We start from the raw sequence: 20,833 nt of genomic DNA on the forward strand, positions 1-20,833 counted from the left end.
AGGTAATGGTAGAGTACCTGCAGGATGAGTTTATGAAGAAAACGTTTTGTTGTCCCGCAGATTTGATGCTCATTTATAAAAGCATTTTTACCCAATACTGCTTTGGCTACTTTGTCACTTGATTTAGCCTCGTTGCTTAATGAACGTTCAGAATTGCCGACTTCTCAAATGCCAATAAGGGGGGTCCCTCTGACATTTGTTTCTAAAGTAGAAATTCCTGCTGATGCCGCAGCAGGGTCAGCAGCTGCTACTATTGAAGCTCATTATGTTTCACAGTTTGTTCATGTCCCATTTTCTAGACAGGAAGTGAATACCATTAGACAGACGCTTCCAGATATCAGGAAAAATCCAACATGATTTTATAAAGAAACTGAATCTGTCTTGCATTCGTCAGTTTTCACGCTGGGTGATGTAGATTTGATGTTACCTGTGATCCTACCTGCCGATTTATGGAAACAGATTAGAACTGTAAATGATCAAGCAGGGCTGGGTGACAAATGGGTTAACTTGGTACGGATAGATGGAGAAAGGAAGGCTGGTGAGAAACCGCCACAGGTGATATTGACACTGCCAGACAGAATAGTAACTAAATTAAAAACTTTGGTTCCAGAGAGAATAATAGTTTGGGACAAGCTTACAGCTTGCATCCAGGGGAAATCTGAGGGTGCTACCGAATTTTTTAATCGGTTCGTTTTCAGATTGTAGCAGTCAGGACTTAAGTACTGAGTCAGGAAAAAGGCTGTAGACAAATTAGTGCGTGGGTTGGTGCCGGATATCCAATCACAAATTATGACTTCCGAAAGCACCTGGCAAGCTAAATCACAGTCTGAAGTATTGCACAGGGATCAGTATTATGAAAAAAGAGTCAATACTGAAAAAAGAGGCTAGAAAAGAAGAAGGGAGACTTAAAAACAAAATTATTGTTGTAGCAAATAGTAAGAGGAACTAGGAGGTGGGAATACACAGTTCAGAGGACAGTTTGCACCACAGAGTAATGCACAGATGGGTCCTGTACACATGAACCAATGTGTCTATTGCAGACAAGAAGGTCACTTGCGAGCACAATGCCTGATCTTTCAGCAGCGAATCGAACACCACATATGGTACCATGGATAGACGATTCAGAGGCTGTCCTGGGATAGGGGGTCCTGGTAGAAGTCAGTTCGCTCAGAGTCAGCAGCATAGTGTTAAGAATTGGAACAATTTTGATAATCCTTCGACTGTATTTCTCAGAGGATCTTGCATTTGATGATGTACTGGTCCGTTAGGACAGCTCAAAGCAACATGGATTCCTGGACCTTGACTTTCCTTGCCTTATTAGTTTGCGCCCTCGTTCCATCCGGGAGGTTGCCTGCTGCATTGGATTTCCCCTTGTATCCTGTTTCCAATCTCCTTGGTTTCTTCCCTACGCACCAGTACAGGTAAACATGTACACAACTAGTCTGCTCTGTTGTACTACATACCTGCTGTGAGTAATTTTTTGTAATCTCTTTATTTACAGCTGGCGTGTTCCGGGTGGCTTTCCTGCATCCTCACCTTTTACTTCATTGGTTGGTAAGAGGTGGTGATGGTCTACCGCTCTGACCGGCACATGAAGTAGAAGGCCCTATTGTTTGCCTAGGACCGATTACGACAGGCTGCAAGGCATAAACCTGGTGTGATGGGGAATTAAAGGGTGTGAGTGGCAAGGAATTGGTGACTGAGCAATGTGGGCAAGGGAAGGGGATTAAATTACTAGTTAAAGAATGGAGCAAAAAGGGAAAGGAGGTCAAAGTTAATTGTAAGAAATTGGGAGCATTGAGAATGCGGTGAAAGTGAAGGGCACTGGAGAATGGTCGGTAAGGAAAATAGGGTAAACAAAATGTGGTACAAACCTGGAACAATAGGTCAGTAAATTGAGTGTTGCTGTGATCTATTTCTGACCTGCATGCCAAATCACCAGACTGTTGGACTGGATTGACCCCCTTTCTTTTTTTAAGTGGACGCATACTTGACTCTAAATCCGAAGAATCATCAGAATCCGAAGAATCATCAGAATCCGAAGAATAAATATCAGAAGATTAAGTATCAGAAGGTGGTCTGCAGCCACCTCCAGCGAACACCAGTGACTGCTGAATAATCGCTGCTGCTCCAACCTCCGCTTTGCTAGACTGTTTCAGCTGGAATTTTGTGGGCATCCTGCTGGGTCTACGGTGGCTCTTTCCCGCTCTGAGACGTCTCCTGCCATGTGACAACCATCGCTGAACTGGAGCCTGTGCCTAATCCTGGAATGGTGACGCTTCTGGCGAGGTAGACCAAAACGGAGCTGGTGGGTCGAGGGACAATTCTGAAGGCTCCAGAAGGCTGGATCTCAAAACCCAGCCGTCAGTACTGGTTGGTCCCACCAGTCCAAAGGTCATAGCGCAAAAGGCCTTCTCAGATCAGGTAGTCTAACAGGGATTCACTGGGCCAAATGCAGGATGGGTCGCCAGGCCTCTGAGCCATCTGCTCTTCTGCACAGGATCTGAAAAAAATGGCTGCAGGAGTCCTCTTCTTATCCCAAATTCTGGCTGGAAGCAAGTCCAAGCCCACCAATGGTAAGAATCTGCACGATTAAAACAGCCAGCAGTGGTCCAATCAAGGACCAATGTGGGTTTCACTCATGAACACCCCCAGATTCTCAGACACCACAGATGTGGAGTTGGACCAGACCGTGCCATCCACTTCCTGGGTCCCCAAACAAATGACATGCACAAGTCTGCGAAAAAAGCAGCTTTCCCGTGTAAATGCATGATCATACAAGGGATTTCCTGATCTGAGAAGGCAGGAAAAGGGTCAAGAAACAATATGGTCAAAGGACAAGCAAAGACATATTGTGGCATGGCTATTTTAGGGAACTAGCCACGTTTAATAGCCAGATACTGTAAATATGAATGTGCACACAAAAAATACTGCAAAAACGGAATAAATATAATTGCTGCCACCAGCTAGTCTTTAAGCACATATAAAAGTAAGCCAGTATCCCCAGTGTAAAAGTCTAGGGTGATACAAAAGTATCCTCACTGAACTGCATGGTAAGATGTGTGCACTGTTAAAAAGTTAACCAAACAGGTAAAAAGTGAAAGTCAAAAAAGGAAACCGTTTCCAGTCTGAAGCACTGATCAGTTTCCCCATGACAAAATTAGCAAAAGGCCAGTAAAGTGAAGTTGAAGGCTTCCCTTCCCTGTAGAAAGTCAGGATAGGTAAAAAAAAACAAAACCAACACGTTTGGGGGTCCGTAGAATATGAAGGAAAAGTTAGCTAAAAGAATCTTCTTAGCTATCAAATAGTGTTACTTGCACTGACCTTCAAGGTTACAGCATTTTTACATTAACAGTGTGCTGGGACATGTTCAAGACCAGTATGTGGGACTAATGTATATTCAAGCATTTGCTCGACTCTGCACTTTTTAAACATTGTTTAAACCCTCAATTCCTTCGAGGTTACATCTGTTTCACTGGGCATTAAAGGCTGTGTGGCATAACTGTAGACACATTAGCATTGCAGATCCCGAACAGGACTCTAATCAGTTATTCTTGTGTCCAGGGATCAATTTCTCTCTGCACCCATGTCATAAAAAGCCATAAATTTGTTTTAAAAAATTAGCAGAGTTTGCCAATTAAAATGTCCTTGATTAGAAAACCAACTCACTTGACTAGCAATGTTGTACTAATATTGTTAATGTCAGACATTAGTTGTACCAAAACATAAAACGAGAGTCAATATAGCATTTGTGTCTACCGCTGAAGACAGACATTAGTGAGATGAGTCCAGCATGGCAAATTCTTTAAAATTCTGCTACATCCGCTGGTCGAGTAACTAAGTTTACCTACTCGACCTAAGAGAAATGCACCCAACCCATGGCAACAGACAAAAAATGTAAATGCGCTTTCTGTAAAATGTTGAGTGTCCCCACAACACCACTTTGTGCTTGGCACACTGCTGCCACCCAGAGGCCATTCATTCACAGTGAAACCTTTGATAATTACTGCAACCAAAGTAAATGTTAAATAAATGTTGCAAGCATCCCCAGCAAATGGTACTCGCCCTTCATAAAATCTACTTGAGTAGGCTAGTAGACTTTGCAAGGCCTGGATGAATGTCTGTAAAATGTAAAAGGTTACATGCATGAAAGGACACAAATAGATATGATTAGAAAGACTAAAAACAGTTTGGCCAGCACTCTGTGTGAATAATTATTAGTTACTCACCATAGTGACCAACGTACTCCTAGTCCATTGTCCCCTTTCCTCCATACTGCACGGGAGTCCCTAACTAGGGAAGGCAGACAACCTTTTTCACCAGAAAAAACCTTCCCTTTAAATTTAGAGGCGCGAGGGCAGGGCCCTGGGAGCATGCGCACCCCTGACTCCGCCCACAGGTGCTACTCCTCAGTCCCCATTCACGCTTTGACAATATTAACATTGCCTAATTACACCAGTATTATTAGGGGGGAGGTTGGTGGGACGTATGGAAGAAAGGGAACTATGGACTAAGAGTATGTTGGTCACTACGGTAACTATTAATTACTCCTACATCCCGTCCCCTTTCCTCCATACTGCATGGGCGATTACAACTGAATGTAGCTCCAGGGTGGAAAGATGACCCTCCCTAAGAAAACAAGTTCCTTAGACCGGCCTGTCCAAAAGCCGCGTCCAACTTCTAGGCGGCGTCCAAACAGTAGTGCTTGTAGAAAGCCAAAGGGGTGGCCCAGGTGGCTGCCCTGCTGATGACCTGCCACGGAACCGGTCTCTGGAATGCAACCGCCGTGGCCTTGGCTCGGACAGCGTGGGCACGCATGCTTGCTGGAAGTGGCTTGCGCTGCCTCTCATAGGCCCTCCTTCATTGCTGCAACCATTCAACTTGCTATAGAGGCCTTGGATGCCTGATAATCGGGCCTTCACCCACCAAAAGGTGACAAATGGAGCATCCAACTTGCAGAAGCTCTCGGTCCTGTCCAGATAGAATTTCAGAGCGCGTATGAAATGCAGACAGTGCAAAACTCCTTGCGCATTGTCCTTAGGATCGGCAAAGAAGGTAGGTAACACCATCTCCTCATTTAGATGGAAAGAGGAGACTACTTTAGGCACAAAACACGGGGTGCGTTCTCAGGATCACCTTATCTCTGTGAAAGGTAGCGTAGGGTTCTTACCACCAGAGCATGGATCTCGCTGACCTTAGGTGCAGACGTAAGCTCCACCAACAGGGCTGTTTTAATGGTGACCAGTCTGATGTCCGCAAACACCATTGGTTTGAATGGTTTGTGTGCCAGGGCGACCAACACTACAATGAAGTCTCCCACCGGATGTGGTTTCTTGATGGGTGGGTAGAGCCTGGGGAGGCCCACCAGGTGTCGTTTAACAACCTGGTTGGAGGAGAAGTGCTCCTCCTCAGAGTTCCTGTAGGCACCTATAGCTGCCAGGTATGCTCGGCACATGTCTATTTGCACCCCTGAGTGTGCGAGGTGTGCAGAGAAAGAAAGCACATTGACCAACGTGAAAGTAAGGGGTCGATTTCCGCAGAGTCCACCCAATGACAGAACCTAGTCCATTTACTCTTGTACTGGCTGCTAGTAGCCTTGCTCCTAGTCCCCTGAATGATATCCAGGTTAGCCTGCGACAGGCTCAGATGCTTCATTGTGACCTGCTAACTTCTGTGGAGCGGGGTGGATGTCCCTGCCCCCCATGCTGCGAGAGGTGGTGAGCTGGGCCCAGTGGCAGATGGATGGGCAGCCTGTCAAAGGAGCTTGGTGAACCAGGGTGGCGCAGGCCACCACAGAGCTATCAGAATGATGCAGAGGTGAGACAATGCTCTTATCCTGCAGATCACCCTGTGGACCAGGGCAGTGGGAGGAAATGCATATGCCCTCATGCTTTTCCACTGAATCTGGAACACGTCGCCCAGAGAGCCGGGGCACTGACACCAACTGTGGGTACTTCTTGTTGGATCTTGTGGCAAAGAGATCCACCTGGGGGTGCCCCCATGTATTCAAGATCCCAAGCGGGACCTGATCGTTCAATGGACATTTGTAATTGTTCACTCCCAGTCTGCTGAGCCTGTCCGCCTCCAGGTTGGACTCCCCCAGGAGGTGGATTGCACTTAGGTAGATGTTCTCCAGGGCCTATTCTCACATGCTGACCGCTAGACTGCACAGCAGAGGGGACCTGGTGCCAGCCTGCTTGTTAATGTAATACATGCCAGTGGAATTGTTCGTCTGAATGAGGACCACCTTGCCACAAATAAGCGGAAGGAAAGCTTTGAGAGCGAGCCCAATAGCCTTCAGCTCCAGCCAGTTGATATAAGCCTCCTGCTCCTGAAGGGACCAGACTCCATGGACACCGGTTGTCCAACGTAGTGCCCGAACCTTCCAGTGAGGAATCTGTGGTGAAGGCGACTTGAGACGTTGCAAGGGCTTGCCCGTCCACAGGTTGCAGTCCCTGGACCAACAGGTGAAGTCCGGGTGGAGAGAGGAATGCAAACCAGCTCCGCTTGGGAGCACAGCTCCCGATTCCATGAGGCTGTGAAGTGCAGCTGTAATCTCATCTGGAGTCTCGTGTGGGGGTACGGCCAGTAGGACCGCTGCCATGATACCCAACAGATGCTGGTACCACCAGGCTGTCACCTCTCGGTTGAGGAAGTGACCTGCGGCCTTCTTGATGGCCATAATCATGTCCTCCGAGGGGAAAACCTCTCTGGGGTTGTGTCCCATGTGAGGCCCAGAAAGGTCAGGCTCTGTGTAGGATGCAGCTGAGAATTCTTGAGGTTGAAAGAAAATCACAGCTCGTGGAGTGTTATCATAAGGGCGTAGGAAGTGTGGTGAACCGCCTCCGGAGATCTCGCCCTGACGAGCCAGTCGTCCAGGTATTGGTAAACATGGTGGCCTTGGGCCCGCAGGAGGGCCGCCACTGCATTCATAAGTCTGGTAAATACCCTGAGGGCTGAGTTGAGGCCGAAAGGTAGAACCTTGTACTGGAAATGGAAGCCCATGATCCTGAACCGAAGAAAGGAGCGATGAGGATGCCAAATCAGGACGTGTAGATACGCGTCCATCAGATCCAGTGAGAACTTACAGTCTCTCCCCTGCACAGTGTCTCAGCAATGAAAGCTGGTGTAACTATCTTGAATTCTTTAAGAGGGAGGGAGAGGTTGAGGGTGGAGAGGTCCAAAACAACTCTCAGACCAGCCTGGTGGTTCTTTTGTATGCCGAAAATCCTGGAGTAGAGGCCCAAGCCTCGCTGGGAGGCTGGTGGTACTTCCACCATCTGCCTCTCGACGAGCAAATTAATTTCCACCAACAGAGTTGTTGTCCCAATCTGTGGAGGGGAGGAATCGGTAGACGGTACCCCGTGGACACTAAGGATAGGATCCAGGGGTCCACGAACCTCCTACGCCAAGACTGGGCATGAAGGGCAAGCTTGCCCCCACCAGAGACCTGTGGACCCGAAGAAGCGCGTCATGTCTTCTTTCCCTCTGAGGCTGGTGCGGAGAAGGGGGACTGATAGAAGCCCTTGCCCGCCCACCCCCACCTTCTGTTTGCACCAGTGCTGGCTCGGAGAACAGCCCGGCTGCCTCGACCTCCTTTATTGGAATCCCCCGAACCTGCCAAACAGCTGCTCCTTGTCGGAGCATTGATGTGGCTGGGTGCATGCCTTGGGCATGGCCTTCTTGAGGATAAAGACTTCGCAGTTTGTGACTTTTTCTTTTTATCTAGCTCCTCATCTGTGGTGGAATGGAAGAGGTTGCTACCCTTGAATGGAAGGTCCAATATGCTTTCCTGGACGTCTGGTTTGAACTTGGTAGGCTGTAGCCATGCAGTCCTTCTCATGTCTGTGGCGATGCAGATGGCAAGGCCTGAGGTGTCAATGTGTGCCACGGTGGACTCCATGATGTCCCGCGCCACCAATTTAGCATCTGCCAGTCCCGTCCTGAAACATGCCTGCTCTGCACCAGAAATTCGGGAAGGAAGTTCGCTATTTCCCACCAAAGTCTCTGATTAACGGCTGCCAGCATGGTGTCTGCGTTTGATTGACGAAGGTGCAGTGAGGCATTGGATTAAACCTTCTTTCCATATGCCTCCAATATCTTCTACTCCTATCCTAGAAGTGCTGAGGACGATGTAGCCAAGGACGACTGAGGCTTGGAGTAGAGTGACGCTGCAACGATCACAGACGAGCGCGCTTGAGGGTGCGCCGATAGCTAGAGTGGATCCCCCACCAATTGCCTATACTTTGCGCTGAGGCACCGATTGACTGGCTGGCCAAATGGGGTTTAAGCCATCTTTTTTTGGCCAAGGCGACAACGTACTTCTGCATCGGAATCCCCGTTCTAGCCGCTGGGCAGAGAGTGAAGACCTCGGCCAGGACCCCCGCTTCCAGTTGTTCGACCCCGGGTTGAGGAAGCCCCAAATACTTTGCCAAATCTGCAAGCCGTTCATGGAAAGCCTTGACTGAAGACGGCGTGTCGCTGTCCTTCTCAGTCAGTGTCCACCAAGGTGACCGGTTGGTGCAGAGCAGATGGAGGAGTGCTGGGCACCGAGGGCTGCAGTGTAGGAACCGGAGCCGGTGGTTGCTGCGGAGGCTGGTGTGGAACCACCTGAACTGTGGGAGGCAGGGGAGCCGGAATTGAAGGAGCCGGCAAGGGCAGCAGGGGCTGCATGGGGGCCTGCGGCACTGGAGCGATAGGAGGAATGACTATAGGCGCAGGCGCCAGAGGGAGCCTGTCCATGATCACATACCGAAGGATGGCCCCCATCTGAGGAGATCTCACGAGTGTGAGGAACTTTTCAAAAAACCTGTCCTCACAGGTCGGTGGGGTGGCAGGTGGTATTGACGGGGTAGCGGGCGGCTGCAGGGGCCGGTGCATACTCCATGTAACCGGTTGCAGGTTAAATCTGCGGCACTGGACCCATAGGAGGAGACTATAGGCACAGGCAGAGGGGCCGGAGGGAGCCTGTCCCTGATCACATACCGAAGGATGGCCCCCATCTGAGGAGATCTCACGAGTGAGGAACTTTTAAAAAAACCTGTCCTCACAGGTCGGTGGGGTGGCAGGTGGTATTGACGGGCTAGCGGGTGGCTGCAGGGGCCGGTGCATACTCCATCTAGCCGGTTGCGGGTTAAATCTGCCCTACGATGCTGAGATAAGCTGTAGGCCAGGTAGCTGGTTGAGTCCAGTCCCACCTTGAAACTCGGTTCTCCCTCCTGCTCTGCACCAAGGGGGGGTATCGGACAAGCGGCCATTTTGTCTGGTGCAGCGGCCATCTTGTCGAGCTGCATGCCATGTGCCAAAGTCGTGGTGGTTGCGTCGCTGGGCCCAGCCTCATCCAGGACTCTTGGCGGTGGAGCATGAGACCTACCCTGCACCTCACGACGGGGCCTGGTAGGCGTGTTGCCCTCAGCCGCATCACTGGTAATGCTGCGCACAGGCGCAGCCCTCAGACATTTGGCCGGTACTCTGAGGTAGCCCCTCAGGTGTAGACCCAGTCAAAGAACCTTGCGGTCCCTCAGCACTGTCCCCAGGAGGATCTAATGACCTGTCGGCGGTAGCTGAAATAGCCTTGGTACCTGTGCTGGCGCAAGTACCAGAAAGGTTCCTCCCACTCTGGCGTTTCCTTGCAAAGGAGTCGCCCTTGCGGAGAGCGATGGGGAAAAAAAGCGCACCTACCATTGGCCTTGACTTGTATCTGACTAAGTCCTCTGGAGGAGACTTCTCAAAGAGCTCCCTCCAACGAGCTAACCTGTTCTTCAGAGCATGCGGTGTGAGCGTGTCGTACGCGGAACAACCCTCCCAGCCGTGGTCTGGGCAAAGGCAGCAAAGGCAACGATAGTGGGGTCGACACCTGCTGAAGCCCGCTGACGTCGACATGCGCCGGGGAGGAGCGTGGCGCCAGAGGAGAGAGTACCTGATTGAAGAAAAAAAAAAGAAGGAAAAAAAAGAAGGAAAAAAAAGAAGACAAAAAGACATAAGTATCCGGGGAAGAGCGGGTGGTATTACAAGGCCGAAGCCAAACACAGGAGTGCTGGTGAAATCGTCCCATTCCAGTTGACGAGGAAAAGGGGACTGGGGGTGGCGCCGGTGGGCAGAGTCAGGGGAGCGCATACTCCCAGGGTCACGCCCCTGCGTGCCTCTAAATTTAAAGGGCAAGGTTTTTTCTGGTGAAAAATGTTCCATCTCCCGTCCCTAGCGAGGGATGCCCATGCAGCATGGAGGAGTATATGATGCAATCATGATCATAGAGGAAAGCGAGCCCTAGAAGCTAACTACAGTGTATGGTATTGCAGATCTGTAGATTTACAGTCTGGATGGAACCATTTATCACTACTTTGCAGAAACATCTAGTTAGCTTTGTGGATTCATTATGCAAGAAGAAAGAAAGTAAGAGGCTAAGCAGAGAAGATGGCGTAGCAGAGAACTGGGAACATTTGGTGGAATATTGCAGTTTTCAGCCATCTCACTTTCTGGGAGCTTGTATAAAGAAATGGGGTGATAAGATAGAACGCCAACGAGTATGACATCAGCTCATGGGTTGAGAACCAGTTGCACAGATGTGTGCAACTGGCATGTCGCATAACCAGGTTTTCCAAAGCATTTGTCTGTGTGATCATGTGCATTTTCAAAAGTGCTCACTTGTCAAAGGGACGCATCTTCCCTGATTAAATTAAATATAGTTGAAACAGATTTAGATGCACTAACCTAACTTTGACTGTAAAGCTTGGAGACAAAACAGTATTTTACATTAGCAATACCGTGATTATGCATTATATAACAACTTACATTTTAAGGAATGGAATATGACTGTTTAAATAAAAAATATTTAACATATACTGGTCTTTGTCAGACAGGATATTTTTAGCTTAATAAAAAATATCATCCCAATTACATCAAGTTAATCATTTGAAAAAGAAAAGAAAATCTTGCCCAGCACTCCCACAAAGGCCTTTGGCACTTAAGATTGGAGGAGAGGGTTACTGCTGCATTCTCTCTCCATTAGCCGCTTTGAACTTGCAGTGAACAGAGAAAGAGGGTGAGAGATACTGGGTCACGACAGGACTGCAGGGTGCTGTGCTTTTGTGTAACAGGGTAAATAGCTAGCTTTGCTACACAAGTTTTTAATAAGCAAGTCTACATAATTGCATAGCAAATTGCTACATGACACCGCTTATTTTATGCCTTGCATATACATAGCTTCAAGATTGAAAAGGATTTGGTTAGGCCATTAACAGAGGAGGGAAGTTGTTGGCGTGGGTGTATGTGGATGTATGGTAGGTTTGTTTGTACCCGATTCTAGTATACCTAAAGTACTTACTAGAACTTTGTGCAACATATGTGTAATCCTATTATAAAGTGTATATTTTTCAGCGTTCTCTTGTATTTTTTATCTGTAACTGTCTCCCCACCTTTGTGTGAAGACCGACTGCTCTTTAATTGCTACCAAAAGTTAGTTGGGAGTCTATACTTTGGAAGGAACTCTTCCTTGCTCATGGGATAAACTGTTTCACATCGCTCAACAGAGGGCTGTGGAAAAACCTATGCAACACTATTTGTCAACCACAGCATCACAAACTGACAACCTGGAATAGGACATCAGTGGTAAAAATATTAAGTTACAGACGTGTGAAAATCCTGAAGGTGTCTCCCTGACTAGCCCCTGGCGATTTGTCAGCCAGGTGGCCAGGACATAGCCATCACTATTGGATCCAGCTCCTGGTGGTGGACCAGTGAGGGAGGAGGGACTGGACCTGGATGGGGAGTGGAAGCAGGACACTGACGGGTTAGATGCAGTGTCCACCTTCTTATAACACCTTTTGCCCAGCTTACCACGTAGGATATTCACTCTACCCCCAACCCCCTTTTCCAACACAAACACTTTCTTACACCACGAAAGACAAAGGACTAACACTAGAGCCGTTTACCTGCCATGTCTCAATACAAGGGTCAAGAAGAGTCAGGCAATTGACCAGAACCACGAACACAAACACCCGACGGCCCTTTCTCTTCCCCACAGGGATAAAAGGTTGAGCATGAGAGCTCAAGACGAGCAAGGCAGACCTCACAACGAGACAACTATCCAAACAGCAGTTCAAGATGAGGAGAAAGGCAGCGAGAATCTAGAGAGTGACCAGGAGAGAAGAGACCTTGCCCTTTCCTACCCAGAGCGCAAAGCCTCTGTAGAAGGAAATGTAAGACTGAATAATAGCCAGCATATGTTGCAGGAGATGTCAATGGTACACAGAGCATGCCTACGCTGATAAGCAAGACAGACGCCCGCTACCATGGTACCGTCCTTGACTCCAGATACAAGAAAAGCCAAGCGGTTCATCACAGCCGGTGAGTCAAGGGGAGAACCGATGAGAAACCTAACTGTTGAATGAAAATTGCAAAGTGGCAAAATAAAAAAAGTTCAAAGAACTGTGAACATTAAGAGAAAAACAGCTGCAGAGCTGTTCGGCATCACGTGGGTGCTCACTCGATACTCTGGTTGATCCCGCATTAGTTGAAACTACCGATACCAGAAGACCATAGGAGAGCCGCAAGAAAAAGGTCAAAGTGGTCATACAGGTGTCTAGCAAAACCCCCTGTACAGTCGAAAGTCTTTGACTGGCACAAAAGCTAAGGGAGATGAATCCTGCATAGTGAGAAAAGAGGAGGGACTGTGTGATTGGCAAGAGAACCTGACGGAGGGATGCCGATGGAAAGGGGTGAGGTCTGAGGTCCCAATGAACAGTGTGTTGACAGAAGTGAACCTGACAGAGGGATGTCCACTGTGAACGGTTTAAAAAGACATTAAGGCTTGTGAATGCCACAGGTGAAAATGTTTCGATAAAAAGCCATAGTGGACCCCATGGAGGAAGGCTGATATTCGAGAAGGGTCCGAGCCTGGAAGAGGGGGACCCAGGGGTGAAAAGTCATCACCCAGCGTACATTTGGAAAGGACCTTTTCTGTTAATTGACACATCAGGTCCTAGGAGGCAAGAGAAGACTTTTTGCAGAAAGATAACCACCTAAGGTCCCGATACTTGTGAACGGAACTGTCCTCTCGTGCTGGGAAAGCTCAAGAATGTGCTGTGCTCAGGAGTCCCGCTTGTCCCCTGCCCAGAATGTGAGTAAGGGTGACCCCTGGCTACCATATCATGACTTCATTTGTGAACACTTTTCTTTCTTATGAATACTATCCCACACTCTTTGTGTTTAGTTCCAAGGATTGGCAATAGGTTTTTTAATATAAGCCCTTTTATTTGACAAGACGCCATTAAGACTGCCTTATTATGCTGCGATGGTCGTAGCTTGCTCCTATCTTAGTTTTAGGTTTAGATTAGGCGTTTTACCAACCTACCTATACAGTTTAATAAACACCCTTGAACTGTGATCACTTGTGCCTGTCTTTACTGTTGCCACCATGAGTTCCTTACAGTAGACATAAAAGGCCAGTAGCCACTGACCCTCAGTTCTACACATACACACAGCAAAACATGTCTTGCTTGTTAGCAGTCAAGTTATCACTAGGCAATGGCTAGTGGCAAGTGCACATTTTGAGGCCTGGCCAACATGATACTCCTGACAAAGTGTAGAAATAGTAGTGCAAGAGTCACAGGGGGAATTGGAGTTGTTAGGTGGATTGTCTGGGCTTACCTTTTATCTGTGGGATTAATGCTTCCATTCGCTGCTGTACTATCTGCAGCCTGGATCGATGTTGATCCCATTTCCTGAAAGACATGCCAAACATATCAAGTTCTTATTTTCGAAAATAATATTAACCATGAAGGACATACAATAACAAAAAAACGAACCTCATCGGACAACTTGAACCGCTTACTGCTTGCCTGGTACGAGACTGGCTGAAAAAGGAGAGAGGCATCAGGACAAGTGCAGGACAGCTATGCACAGAGTAAAATGATCTTTTACATGTCTGGCTACATTGCAAACTGCACAATTCCTCTTTACTGCATTCTCTTCCCAAGAAACCTCTTAATTTCTATCACAAATATGTTAGTATGATTTCTCTTCCCAGCATTCAGAAGATGGTGGGATCGACCCACAATTAGGCAGCAAAGGTTCCCACATCTAGTGGTGACATGGCTGAGCAGTGAAGCAGTCTTCGCGCCAGTAAAGGTTTACCTTTTTCATGCTTTTCCAGCCTCATTCTCCATGTGCATATGTGTGGGAAGTTATGATTTTCCCACATCTTTTTGGCAAGTTAAGAGTTTTTCTACCTCACCTCCCATTGCAAATCATTTCTGTGGACAAAAAGAAAAGTCCCTATAGCTGTCAGTGGAGCGTGGGCCTTTTCTCATTGTGCCTTTTTGTGAAGCACTACGGGTCTATATGGCTACTATTGAAGGGGGACCCCATTTATTTTTACCTTGGGTGGGTTTTCCACCGAGGAACTCTGTACTCAACAGGGTGGCGACTACATTAACTTTATTTTGCAACGTGGTGCAGCTCTTCGTGAGGCCAACTCACTGCGGCTGCTTCCCCACATTGTTTGCAAAAAATGTATGGGGCAAGACCTCCATACTCCTTTAAAGAATGAAGGTTGTGTCTGTGATACAACCCTATTTATGGTTGGGGTAGAGGCACAGAGTCACCCCAGCCAAGGCTTGCACAAGGTAGTAGTGAAGGAGCAACCAAGGCACAGACTCAAGGGAGGTGATGCAGGCTAATTCTTAGGTACAGTAAATCCCCAAACCAACACAAAGACTGTCTACACACTATTACATGCCAACAGAGCTATTTTATTAAAGGTTAATACAAGTTAACTGGATATATACAAATAAGACTCTTTGTACTATTAAATTCTACTCAAATAGTTGGGGGGCGCTGTTGCGCGGCAACCAAGATGGCCGCTTGAACGTCGAGCTCCGGAGCAGTAGAGCGATCGATCCTGTCCCGCTCTGCCCGACGCTGTCAGAGATCCTGCTGGACTTCACCCGATCCTTCGGGAGTCCTGCCGCTGCGGCTGGGTGCAGCCTGGAGCCGCTGCGAGTCCCGAGGACGGGGCTGCGCCTTCCCGTTCCATCAGCGGCTGCGACCTCCCGCTCTCCCCGCCCCGCGGCTCCGGTGGTGTCGGCTCTCCTTCGACTTGAGGTCGCGGCGCTGCGGGCCGCTCTGGGGGAGGGGCGCCCGCCCGGCGAGGCGCTCCGGATCATCGCGGCCGGCCAGGTCCTCTCCTCCGTCAACTACATCTCCCGACCGGGATCGTCGGCGACTGCCGGCCCCTCCTCCATTTCGGCTTGGCCCGCCGGCGCTGTCCGGCCTCGGGCCCTCGGGCTGGGCCCCGAGGGGCCCCATCGATACCGGAGCGCCCGAGAGGTAGAGGGTGTGTGGGGGGGGGGGGGGGCTGCGCCTGGCTGCCGCGGCCCCGGATTGGTCACTCGCTCCTGCTGTGCCCTGCGAGTGGTCCCCCTGCACCTGGGCCGGCGCGGCTGCTTGGCCCTTGGCGGCGCGGACCCCCCTGCCCCTGCCCGGGCCCTGCCTCTCTCCCGACTCCTGCCTGGGGCCTATTGGGTCGCCCTGGACACCGTGACCCGCCGGGCCGCGGCGCACTCTCCACGTCCAATCTACCCTGGTGCTGCCGATGTTTTGGGGCTGCGGAGCCGGGGAACAATCTACGCTGTTGCCCCCAAGGGCTTCTCTGGAGTTCTGCACCTGTCATTGTGTCCTACACCGCCTGGGCGCGGTCGGGACTGCTACATCCTCTTAGTCACCAATCTCGGCGACACCCGCCCACCAGCCTCAGAGGGGTCATAGCCTCTCCTTCTCTTCACCCCCTGGACTCCGGGTGTGCTCACTGGTTGCTCCCCGCCTACATTGATCCGGTATTCGCATCGGTCCCGGCAACCTGGAGGACTTGCCTCGACACTTGCATTTGGTTCTCACTTCTCCCCCTTCCTTGTCCTCGATCTACGGAACGGCCAGGATGACCAAAGGGGGTGCGAGGAAGCAGAGCTCCATCAATATGTTTGCGAAGGCTGCGGGGAGACCACCTGGGGAGGCTGCTGAGCAGGCCTCTACCGCCCCGCCTGACGCAGCCCCGGAGTCCCAGAATATGATAGATTTTATGCGAGAGGGTTTCACTGCCCTGCACTCAAAGCTAGATGATATGTACGGCACCATATCTTCGATTAAGGCCCACATTGAGAGGACTGACAGCCGTGTATTGGAGGTCGAGACGCGGGTCGGTTCCGCTGAGGACGCGCTGGGTGCCCTGCGCACCGAGGTTGTCGCTCTTTCCAACTGGGTCCTCGAGGTGGAAAAGAAAAATGAAGATTTGGAATCTCGCTCGAGGCGCAATAATCTCCGCATTATCGGGGTCCCTGAGGATGAAATCCACGAGCCAATGGAGGACTTTGTTCAGCGCACACTTCTGTCGCTCCTTGATGAGCCCGAGCTTTCTCCACACTTCGCAATTGAGCGGGCACACCGCGCTCTGGTGGTCAAACCTAGGCCCGGTGCCCCACCTCGGCCCATCATAGCTCGTGTATTGAACTACCGTGACCGTGACGCCCTCCTCAGGGCCGCAAGACTCAAAGGTGAGCTATTACTGGGCGGTGCAAGGATCCATCTTTACCCTGACTTCTCAACGGCTGTCCAGCGGGAGCGCAAGACCTTCCAGGCGGTGAAACGCAGGCTACGAGACCACTCAATCAAATATGCTATTCTCTATCCCGCCAAGCTCCGCATAGAGCACGCCAACCAGGTGTTGTTCTTCACGATCCCAGAAGAGGCCTCCAAATTCATTGATGAACACTTCCCTGGCTGATCCCTCTCCCCTGACCTCGGTTCAGCAGTTATCCTAGGTCCCCGACGGGGGATGCATGGGTCTCCCCGCCCTCCTGTACCGGGGCCACGTTGATCCTTCATCCCGTAGCCTGTTTGCTCAGTCCAATTGCAGGGCCCGCCCGGATCGCTATGTGCGAGAACTTTGTCCAATCTACATTTCACCTCCATTGTGGGCATCTCATGATTTACTTGCTCTGCTGCAACCCGGAGCGATACGGCCAGTCAGGCCTTCAGACCCCCAGGCGATGATGCCTTTGTTTTGTTTGCAAGGGGATGGGCGTATCATCCCTCTGTTTGGGGGGGGAGGGGTGTGGGCGGGGGTGGGTTATGTTGGTGTTTTTGTTATTGGAAAATTAGCGCTGGCAGTGAAGGCGGACTGTGCTGAGGCACTCTGGAACTGGCGTCGTAGGACCGTGGACCCGACCCTTAGGTCACTGACATTCTACTTAATCCCAAACACCGTCACACTGTGATTGAGAGTGCCCTGACCTTTATGAGCTGGAACGTACGGGGACTAGGGAATTATAGAAAGATGAGACAACTTCAGTTGCAGGCCGAGCGCCATGGATCAAAGATTCTCTTTCTTCAAGAGACTCATGCCCGCTCTGTACACTGCATGCGTTTTGCCAAGTCCTGGGGTCCCCATAGGTTTTTCACCGATTACTCCTCTCAAAGCCGGGGAGTCATGACCCTCATTCACAGGAGCCTCCATTTTACCCTCATCTCCTCGACAATTGACCCCCAGGGTAGATATGTATTGCTCCACGCCATGCTGCACCACAAGGAAGTGATTCTTCTGAACATCTATGGCCCAAACATCGATGACCCGGATTTTTATGTGCAGGTCACCTCCCTTCTCGATGGCTTCCCCCTTGTTCCAATCCTTTGGGGTGGGGACTTCAACACGATCTTTGACATAGCTCTGGATAGATCAGGCTCCAGGCCCCGTCACCTCTCCAGGGCGGCTTACGCTGCACTGTCTTCCCTTCCCCGTCTGGCCATGGTGGATGCATGGAGGTTCTTCTACCCGGATTCTCGCATCTACTCTTTCTACTCCTCTGTTCACGACTCCTACTCTCGCATTGATAGGTGGGTGATCTCCAACGTATTGGTTAGGAGCGTAACACAACTAATGATCCTTCCGAGAACCCTATCTGACCACTCTCCTGTCACCATTACCGTAGATTGGCGCCCCGATCCCGCCCGCTTCCGACACTGGAAATTGAAACCCCTTTCCCTACTTGACCCGGAGTTCTGCTCGGAGCTTGAGTTGTCGATCGAAGAGTTCTTCGAGACCAACACGGGCTCGGTAACGTCCCAGGCCACCTTATGGGAGTCATTCAAGGTTTATATTAGAGGGATTGCGCTGTCCAAGGAGAATTGGGCCCTTAAGTCGATCCGTAGAGACCTTGCCACCAGTGAATCTAGACTTTCGTCTCTGGAGGCTACATGCTCGCTTCACTCCACCCCGGGTAACCTGGCTGACATCGGCGAGGAACTGGACAAGTTCCGTTCTCTTGCGGACCGTGAGCAGAGGTTCCTTGATAACCCTGGCATGGCAAGGAGGTATGGGGAGGGAGAGCGCCCCGGTCGCTTTCTGGCTCGGTTGATCCGACACGAGACTGGGTCCCCGCACATCCTCGGGGTTGAGAGAGCTGATGGCTCTATGGCAGTCTCCTCAAAGGAGGTTAACAGGGAATTTTTCACCTTCTACGAATCCCTGTACTCCAATGCCGATGAGGTATCGCTGGCGGAGATCGACTCCTTTCTCGACACCCTCCCTCTGTCAACTCTGTCTCCGGAGACCGCAGGCTCCCTTGACTCCCCTCTCACGCGGGAGGAGCTGTCGGTTGCTATCGATTCCCTATCGTCGGGTCGCACCCCTGGCTCGGATGGTATCCCGGTCGAGTTCTATTAACGTTTCAAGCCACAACTGCTCCCTCATTTGCTGGCTCTCTGGGAGGAGTCTGTGGAGGCCGGGGTGCTCCCCCCATCTCTCCGTGAGGCCACAATTACAGTACTTCTTAAGTCCGGTAAACCCCCTTCGCAGTGCGGTTCGTATCGCCCACTCTCTCTCAAACTGCGATGTCAAGATATTTGCCAAGGCTCTGGCTCTCCGGCTGGCTCCCTTCTTGCCATCTATTATCCACCCGGACCAGGCCGGTTTTATCCCGGGTCGCTCCACCTCCCTGAACCTGAGGCGCCTATTCAACATTATTGACAGAATCAGCCCCGAGACACACGCTGTGGCTGCTGCCCTTGACATGCAAAAGGCATTCGATTCGGTTTCATGGAGGTACCTGTGGCGGGTCCTCGAGTGCTGTAAATTCGGCCCCTCTTTTTTTTCCTGGGTCAGATTGCTTTATTCCGAGCCGGTTGCAAGGGTCAGCACTGGCGACCGTTATTCCCCCCTCTTCAAGATCGACAGGGGTGTCCCTTCTCTCCCCTGGTCTTTGCGATAGCAATCGAGCCTTTCGCCGACATGCTCCGCCAACTCCATGCTCACAGAGGCCTTCGCTCCGCGGGGCAGACAGACATAGTGTCCCTCTATGCGGATGACGCGTTGCTGTTTGTGCGCTCTCCTTCCACCAACCTACCCCCTATACTTGCGGACATTATCCGTTTCGGTCGGGTCTCGGGCCTTAAAGTGAATTGCTCGAAATCCATTCTTTTTCCGCTCACGGAATGTACCTCTCCCCCCCTCGACACCCTTGGTTTCACATGGAAACAATCCACATTTACCTACCTGGGGACGGTGGTGACTCGCCAGCGTGAGCTGACTTTCCATGAAAATTACCAGGAGTATCTCACACACTTGACAGCTAAGATCCAGGTCTGGGACAAACTCCCGATTTCTCTGGCTGGCAGGATAGGTCTGCTGAAAATGGTGGTGTTGCCCCAGCTGCTCTACAGGTTCGCTAACATTCCCTTGTGGCCGGGGGTGGGCTTTTTTCGCGACTTGACTCGCACCGTGAATCTTTCTTTGGCACTCGGGTGCGGTCCGCCTTAAAATCGGGACCCTTTCCACTCCCATGTCTAACGGGGGCTTTGGAGCCCCTAGCTTTCTTAAATACTGGCTGGCGTCACAAATCCAATACACCTCCTATTGGTTTAATACTACAGATCCTCCCCCGCACATCCGACTTGAGAAGCTTGCGGTGATCGACCGGGACATCCGCTCCCTGGTGTTGCAACCCGCCCCCTGGATACGGGACTCACAGAATCCGGTTGCCTGCACAGCCGTTGCACTGGCAAAGATGTGGAAGCTGACGGGGACTGCCTATGCCTTCCATGGCAATCTCCCTCTTTGGAATTTTCTCCCTGGGGTCCCACGGGTTCCACCGGGTACGGTTCGCCGATGGGCGGACGCGGGCTTCGAGCTGTTGCGCGATGTGTTTGTCCAGGGTATATTCGTTGAGTGATCCAACCTTCCCCTGCCCCTGAGAGGAGACCGGAGTGTATGGCTTCAGTACGCATCCCTTCGCAGGACTCTTAAGCGACATTACCAAACATTCCCTGCAATGCCACCTGACGACCCTGCCATTGAGGAGCTCACTTCCCCCGGCCCTACGAGGGGTAAGATCTCTAGGTTATATACCATGCTACAATCCAGATCGCTCCCAGACTTTGCCAAACTGAGATGTGCTTGGGAGGCGGACCTCAGTGTTGAGATGTCTGATGATTGCTGGGCCCACCTATGCGAACGCACGCAACGGGTTTCCTTCAACTCCCGGTTTAAACTTATCCAATTCAAAGTGCTTCACAGGTTTCATCACACCCCGATCAGACTACACCGTATGTCCGTCGACCACCCTGCCAGCTGCCCCAGATGCGGCCAGGATGATGCCGACTACATCCATATGATCTGGTCCTGCCCCCGCCTCGCACAATTCTGGGAGGCTGTTTGTTCGACAGTGTCCGCTGTAACTGACCACCCCATTGTTCTCTCTCCGCTGGTATGCCTCTTTCATGATCTCCCAGGCCTCACTCGGGACTCCAAGAAACTAGCCGGTCTCTGCCTGCTTCTCGCGGTGCG

The 20,833-nt window shown here is 50.7% G+C and overlaps 1 protein-coding gene across 1 annotated transcript in view; it reads right to left on the reverse strand.

The window, feature by feature from the left end:
• GLYR1 (glyoxylate reductase 1 homolog) overlaps positions 1–20,833 on the reverse strand; it is a 713,235-nt gene that overhangs the window by 318,583 nt on the left and 373,819 nt on the right. Inside the window, exons 8-9 of the mRNA XM_069646033.1 lie at positions 13,806–13,853; positions 13,648–13,721 (exon numbers count right to left, since the gene is read on the reverse strand). Coding sequence (XP_069502134.1) covers positions 13,648–13,721; positions 13,806–13,853 — 122 coding nt within the window. The remainder of the gene's footprint in view (positions 1–13,647; positions 13,722–13,805; positions 13,854–20,833) is intronic.

The sequence above is a fragment of the Ambystoma mexicanum genome, chromosome 2p (genome assembly GCF_040938575.1).
Source record: "Ambystoma mexicanum isolate Mex_15411 chromosome 2p, UKY_AmexF1_1, whole genome shotgun sequence".
Taxonomy (NCBI): domain Eukaryota; kingdom Metazoa; phylum Chordata; class Amphibia; order Caudata; family Ambystomatidae; genus Ambystoma; species Ambystoma mexicanum.